At 47.0% G+C, this 7,735-nt stretch overlaps 1 protein-coding gene across 1 annotated transcript; it reads right to left on the reverse strand.

The window, feature by feature from the left end:
• LOC140116759 (histone H2A-like) lies at positions 1–4,387 on the reverse strand. The gene is made up of 2 exons (XM_072133193.1): positions 4,323–4,387; positions 1–568 (listed from the first exon to the last, which is right to left on the reverse strand). The coding sequence occupies exon 2, from the start codon at positions 533–535 to the stop codon at positions 116–118; it is 420 nt and encodes a 139-aa protein (XP_071989294.1). The 5' UTR covers positions 536–568; positions 4,323–4,387; the 3' UTR covers positions 1–115.
• Between the last annotated feature and the right edge of the window lie 3,348 nt (positions 4,388–7,735).

The raw sequence follows: 7,735 nt of genomic DNA on the forward strand, positions 1-7,735 counted from the left end.
TTTATAAAAGTTAATTTAATGATAATTTAACAATAAAAACAAATAGAATATAATTTAAAGGAATACATTTGATAAACTAGGCGCTTCACACAAAACATCAAACACTGCAGAAAGTTTAGAACTCCTGAGACTCGGCAGCTTTAGGTTCTTGTGAGGAAGAGCCTTTGGTCTTCTTTGGCAGTAGGATTGCTTGGATATTAGGCAGGACCCCTCCTTCTGAAATGGTGACCCCATCAAACAGCTTGGCCAGTTCCTCATCATTCCTGACAGCCAGCTGGATGTGTCTGGGCAGGATCCTGGACTTCTTGTTGTCTCTGGCCGCGTTTCCTGATAGCTCCAGGACCTCGGCACACAGATATTCCAGGGTGGCAGCTAGATAGATACTGGCCCCAGATCCAATCCTCTCCGCGTAGTTTCCCTTCCTCAGGAACCTGTGGATACGGCCCACTGGGAACTGGAGCCCCGCCTTGGAGGATCTGGAGGCTTTATTGGTGGCAGCGGCCGGCTTCTGGACCTTCTTACCACGACCAGACATTTTTGAAGCAATATAAGCAGCAAGTTAGTTGCCCTATAGAAATGCAAACAAAAAAAAAAAAGAACCACAAGTTATTGAATAAACTAACAGTAAAGACACAACATTCTAGCCACTCTTCTCTAAACATCTGTATTTTGCAATATTGATGGCAAATGTAACATGCAAATAGTGGCAATGCTCTCAGGCCGCAATCACATGCAGAGTTATGTTGCTTTTTGATACAGTGTGATCACTTTCGATCAGGAACAAACTCTACGGGGCACATTTATCGTCACATCAGGATTTTAAAGATAAAGTGCAATAGTGTAAAATGGTCATGGTGAACTTTACGAAACGGTTACAATTACCGTAAAAAAAAGCCTTGATAAATTCTCCCCCACGTGTATTGCATATAAACAAATGCAGATCTTATGGGGTTTGTTACCGATCACAAGTGTCTCAATTGAAACCCATCTGCAACTCAAATGTGGGTGCACATAACCCAATCTTTAAGCAGCTGGTGCCAGGGCAATTTTAAAAGTTACGAGTAATTAAACTGAGTAAAGCTTGGGCTATCAAGTCAAGCTCTTCTACACCAAAAAAACAAAAAGGGGGTCGGGTTACTGGGGAATTTGACAATGTCTCAGGTTCCGCCAGATTTATCACCAATGATGAATTCTATTGCAGCACAAGTGTCAGTTCCTACTTTAAGGTGGTGGCACACAGTGTTTTGAACCTGTTTTTAAGCAGTCCGTTTAAAAAAAATGTGTTTTTTGAAAACGCATCCATTTGACCAGTTTTAAGATAATTCTTAAATTGTCAAAAACACATGCATTAAACGGCCTGCCTAAAAACGCCACGTGTGCCTTCGGCCTTAAATGTATAGATCAAAACTCTGTACATAGACAATTTCCTGAGGGTGCGTTCACACATTGCGCTTTGATTGCATTTCCATTGGGTTTTAAAACGCATTACAACAGCTGAGATGAGGCGATTTGCCCAATTACATTACTGTTAACATTTGCTTTTACAAAACACATGCATTAACAAATGTAATTAGGCAAATCACCTCTCCTCAGCTGTTGTAATGCGTTTTAAACGCATGGGCGTTGTCTGCGTCTGCAAATACAACGTGGGACAGCGCCCTTAAAGTCACAACCCTTTCTTGTCCAATTAAGCAGTGTGGCCTCAAGTCAAGTGCCAAAATAGTCCAAAAGCCTTGATAAATGTCGAACAAGGCAAAACCAACTGAATTGTGGTACTGGTGGATTAACAAATTCCCCCAATGACAAAGCTAAACTTTTGCTGATCATTCATAAATAAAGTACATTATAGAAACCATTAAAATTGCCAAAGAGTTCAGCTCTTTGCACAGTGCAATTGATAAATGCCCTCCAATATTTAACCGTGAACAGCCCATGGCTGAATAGTACAGTACACCTTACACCAGAGTATGAACAATGGGCTCAGAATATGGAAACATCTCTTCTACTGAAGAAAGGGGAGATGTCATTTGACTACACAGCAAAACGTTGTCAATTGTACTGAATTTATGGGTTATTACCCACTGATACTAGAAAGTACAATTTGTCCCAGCGAGAGATGGGGTGTATTATGGCTTTTGCCCAAAACTAAATATAAGCCCAAAACTGAAGAGGCCAAGTTCATAAGCTGTTAATTAGATTACTATTAAAGGTAACCCACCATTAAGGTACATCTGGGGGGGGGGGGGGGGGGGGAGTTTCCTCTAATGTATGTAAGGCTAGCCCTTTTTAGGGCTAATCCTTTAGTCCGCTTTATCATTAATTTAGATAATATCCTAATTTATCAAAGAGCCTACTGGGGCCTGGAGTAGCTGGAGTCGAGGCTACATGGTGCGGCTACTCCACACACCGGTAGCCTTCTTGATCCTCCGACCCAGACATCTTCAGCGTACAGCTACAAGGAGCTGCATGCACTTGTCCAAGAAGCCGAATGTGCAGAACGCAGGCTGCGCTTGCAGAACGCTGGCTTTGCTCACAAAGGCGAGCAGATCCTCGTAGCTCAACACTGAAAATCTGGGTAGAAGAATAGAGGCTACTGGAGCCCCACGGTAATATTAGCATATTACCACAAAAAGATAAGATAAAGGGAGCTAAAGGATGCACCCTTAAAAGGGCCATACTTACATACATTAGAGGCACCTACCTTAGGTAGATCCATGGTGGTAGGTTTCCTTTAAGGGCACGTTCACACGTTGCATTTTCAAACGCATTACAACAGCTGAGATTAGGCGATTTGCCCAATCACATTACTGTTAACAATTGCATTGTAAATAAAAATGTTAATGCATGCGATAACAAATGTAAATAGTAATGTAATTAGGAAAAAAATCACCTCTCCTCAGCTGTTGTAATGAGTTTTAAAATGCAATGAAAACGCAACCAAAGCACAACGTGTGAACACGCCCTAAGGGTACATTCAAATGTTGCATTCTGAAACACTACAACCACTGAGCAGAGGTGATTTACCTAATAACATTTGTTATATTTACATTGGGTTTTGTAAACACAAATGTCAACAGTAACATTAAGGGTACATTCACACGCGGTATGCCCGCCGTGCAGGCATACCGCCGTGTGCTGGAGGTGAGGAGGAGGTGACCCCTCCTCCCTCCATAGGAAATAGCGGCACACGGCCGCACATCCGCTGAAAGATAGAGCTTGCTCTATCTTTTTGCGGTGTGCGGCCCGGATCGGTGCCACACATGTGTGGCACCGGATCCCCGCTGTGCCGCTATTGCCGTCTATGGGGACGTACATGCGGCCGCAAATTTGCGGCCGCATGTACGGCCCCGCAGACGGCAGTGTGAATGAGCCCTTAGGCAAAGCACCTCCATAGCTGTTGTAATGAATTTCAAAACAGTGTGAACACAGCCTAAGGGTGAAGACACACATGGCGTTTTTGGGCCGTTTTTACTAAGTGCGTTTTCAGATCGTTAAAAACGCATGCATTAAAAAACGCATCCGTTTTTTAAAAACGCATGCGTTTTTTGAAAACGCATCCGTTTTTGTCCGTTTTTCATTGCTCAATTTCGGAAAACCGGACAAAAACGCATGCGTTTTCAAAAAACGCATGCGTTTTTTAACGCATGCGTTTTTAACGATCTGAAAACGCACTTAGTAAAAACGGCCCAAAAACGCCATGTGTGTCTTCACCCTAAGGGTACATTCACTCGCAGTATAACCACCATGCGGTCATACCAGCGTGCGCTGAGGTGACCCCTCCTCCCTCCATAAAAAAAAAAGCGAGCATGCTATCTTTTTGCAGTGTACAGCATGGATCGGTGCCACACATGTGTGGCACCATACCCCTACCGGGCCATCATTGCCATCTATGGGGAAATATATGCAGCCGCAAATTTGCGGCCACATGCAAGTCCCCATGAACGGCTATGTGAATGAGCCCTAAGGAACTATTTACCAGGCACATATTTGACATGCATTTAATAGAATCTGCAATTGTTTTCCCACTTACATGCAGTCCTATAGGGGATTTATTAGATCCATAGTAGTAATTTGGAGGGTTGCATCTTGTATGTTTAAATGCACGGCAGCAGGTGCTGGTAACAGTGCATGTATTTGCATAGAAACATATTCAATCAGGACATGGCACAGCCCCAATGCAACTTCTAAACTGAATCAAAGCACTACACATGACCACACCCCATGATAGGGAAGTCTGGTACATTTTTTTTAACACTTTCATATGTAAATAACATACTCTAAAAAGATAATTTTTTTTTTTCCCCACAGCCTCCTCCACTTACCTGACTTTACCACCTCCACAAGCACTGCACAGGTCTCTGACACATGACCTACCTCCCCTGGTTTATAGGGGCTGCTGCAGGTATGTGGCCAATCAATGATCTAATGAGAGAGTCCAAGCTGCACACATTGTAGAGACTGCGTCCAGGGCCAGTGAGGCCGTGTTCACACTCAGCATTTACACCGCATTTAGGCTGGCGCCACACGTAGCGCTTTGTCTGCGCTTGCAAACGCAGACAAAGTCGCGCCCACCGGGGCGGGCCTCGGCCCAATCGCATCAGCGTTTCTATTGAAAAGCCTGCGATCGGGAACGAGCCGCCGGTGTTTTGCGTTAATTTAATGCAAAACACCGGCGGCTTGTTCCCGGTCGCATAGAAACGCCGATGCGATCGGGCCGCAGCCTGCTCCGGTGGGCGCGTTTGCAAGCGCAGACAAAGCGCCACATCTGACATCACCCTAAGGCCGTGGTCACACATAACGCGACGCTAGCGCACAGGGGGAGGTCTTTGGCCTGAACGAACATGCGTTTACAGGGAAACGCATGCGATTGTTAAGCCGATCGCATGCGTTTCTCTGGAAACGCATGTGCGTTCGGGCCAAGGACCTCCCCCTGTGCGCTAGCGTCGCGTTACGACGGACGCCTAGCGGTACGTGTGACCGCAGCCTTAGGCTGGCGCCACACGTGGCGCTTTTGTCTGCGTTTGCGAACGCAAACGCAGACAAAGTCGCGCCCACCGGGGAGGGCCTCGGCCCGATCGCATCGGCGTTTCTATGGAAACGCCTGCGATCGGGAACGAGCCGCCGGTGTTTCATGTTAATTTAACGCGAAACACCGGCGTCTCGTTCCCGATCGCAGGCGTTTCCATAGAAACGCCGATGCGATCGGGCCGAGGCCCGCCCCGGTGGGCGCGACTTTGTCTGCGTTTGCGTTCGCAAACGCAGACAAAAGCGCCACGTGTGGCACCAGCCTTAGGGTGAAGACACACTTGCCGTTTTTAGGCCGTTTTTGGGCCGTTTTTAGTTAGTGCGTTTTCAGATCGTTAAAAACGCATGCGTTTTAACCAGTTTGGATTAAGATAATTGGTCAAACCTGTCAAAAACGCATGCGTTTTAAAAACCACATGCGTTTTTAAAAAACGCATGCGTTTTTTAACGATCTGAAAACGCACTAACTAAAAACGGCCCAAAAACGGCCTAAAAACGCCAAGTGTGTCTTCACCCTAAGGGTGAAGACACACATGGCGTTTTTGGGCCGTTTTTGGGCCGTTTTTACTAAGTGCGTTTTCAGATCGTTAAAAACGCATGCGTTAAAAAACGCATGCGTTTTTTAAAAACGCATGCGTTTTTTGAAAACGCATGCGTTTTTTGAAAACGCATGCGTTTTTGTCCGTTTTTCCAAAATTGCGCAATGAAAAACGGACAAAAATGGCCCAAAAACGCCATGTGTGTCTTCACGTCTTCACCCTAAGGGTGAAGACACACATGGCGTTTTTGGACCGTTTTTGGGCCGTTTTTACTAAGTGCGTTTTTAAGATCGTAAAAAACGCATCCGTTTTTTAAAAATGCATGCGTTTTCAAAAAACGCATGCGTTTTTAAAAAACGCATGCGTTTTTTAACGAATGCGTTTTTAACGATCTGAAAACGCACTTGGTAAAAACGGCCCAAAAACGGCCCAAAAGGGTCTCTTCACCCTTAGGCTGGTGCCACACGCACCGCTTTTAAAAACGGCACAAAAACGGGTTTCAAATGCCACTTGTGCCGCCAGCCTTAGGCCGCGGTCACACGTACCGCTGAGGGCGTGTTCACACGTTCCGCTAGCGCCGCGTTCATAACGCACCGCTAGCGCACAGGGGGCGGAGTTTGCGGCGATCGCATATGCGTTTCCAAAGAAACGCATGCGATCATGTTATTAATCGCATGCGTTTCCCGGGAAACGCATATGCGATCGGCCCGAGCCCCGCCCACTGTGCGCTAGCGTCGCGTAATGAACGCGACGATATCGGAATATGTGAACGCGCCCTGAGCGTCCGTCATAACGCGATGCTAGCGCACAGGGGGAGGTCCTCGGCCCGAACGCACATGCGTTTCCAGGGAAATGCATGCGATTGTTAAGCCGATCGCATGCGTTTCTCTGGAAACGCATGTGCGTTCGGGCCGAGGACCTCCCCCTGTGCGCTAGCGTCGCGTTATGAACGGACGTCTAGCGGTACGTGTGACCGCGGCCTTAGTGGTGGGACTGTGCAACAAGAGAGGACTGTGAGCTCAGCAATGTGATTGCTAAGATTTAATGCAAAACACTGGCGGCTCATTCCCGATCGCAGGTGGTTCCATAGAAACGCCGATCCAATTGGGCCTCGGCCCATCCCGGTAGGCGCGGCTTTGTCTGCGTTTTCGGATCGGCGTTTCTATGGAACCGCCTGCGATTGGGAATGAGCCGCCAGTGTTTTGCATTAAATCTTAGCAATCACATTGCTGAGCTCACAGTCCTCTGCGTTGTATCGTTCCACAGTCCCACCAGGCTGGCGGCGGCACACGTGGCATTTTAAACCCGTTTTTGTGCCATTTTTAAGCAGTCCATTAAAAAAAAACATCCATTTTTGATCCGTTTTAATTAAGATAATTGGTAAAACTGGTCAAAAACTGATGCATTTTCAAAAACGCATGTGTTTTTTAACACACTGCCCCCTGTGCATTAGCGTCGCATTATGAATGGACACCTAGTGGCCTGAATAATACAGAAGACACTCAAAGCAGTCGGGAAGGGCTGAATGCAGAGAGCTATGAGCACAGCAGTGTGAGGACAAGCCCCCAAGCATTTGGAGAACACATCTATCTCTCTATCTATTTAACCCCTTCCCGACATTTGACGTAATAGTACTGCATGGCGGGAGGTGCGTTCCCGCAAAATGCAGTAGTATTACGTCAAGCTTCTGGCGCCGGCTCCTGAACGGAGCCGGCGCCAGAAGCTGCGGGTGTCGGCTACATATTATAGCCTACACCCGCCTCTAACACCCGCGATCGGAGATTTCTCCGATCGCGGGTGTTAACACCTAACACGCCGCGGTCGCGCTGACCGCGGCGTGTTAGAGGCATTTAAAAAGGATTTTAAGTGAATCGGACCCCCCCGCGGCGCTTACCGGGGGGGTCCGCAGCTCCGATCGCAGCCCCGGGACTGCCGGTGCCCGGGGCTGCGCGATCTTCCTCCTGGTGCCGGGTCCGTGCCTCCTGGCAGGACCCGGCTGTAAGACACTGGGCATGCGCAGCATGCTCAGTGTCTTACATTACACAGTGCAATACTTCTGTATTGCACTGTGTAACCTGTAAAAGAGCTTGAACAAGTGATCAGAAGATCACTTGTTCAAGCTAAGATGTCAATTACTGTAAAAAAAAAGTTAAAACATAAATAAAGTTTTT

This window comes from Engystomops pustulosus, chromosome 2 (assembly GCF_040894005.1).
Source record: "Engystomops pustulosus chromosome 2, aEngPut4.maternal, whole genome shotgun sequence".
Taxonomy (NCBI): Eukaryota; Metazoa; Chordata; class Amphibia; order Anura; family Leptodactylidae; genus Engystomops; species Engystomops pustulosus.

What these genes read in the sequence shown, in the direction of transcription:
- LOC140116759 (XM_072133193.1), bottom strand. Translation starts at nt 535, where the DNA reads ATGTCTGGTCGTGGTAAGAAGGTCCAGAAGCCGGCCGCTGCCACCAAT.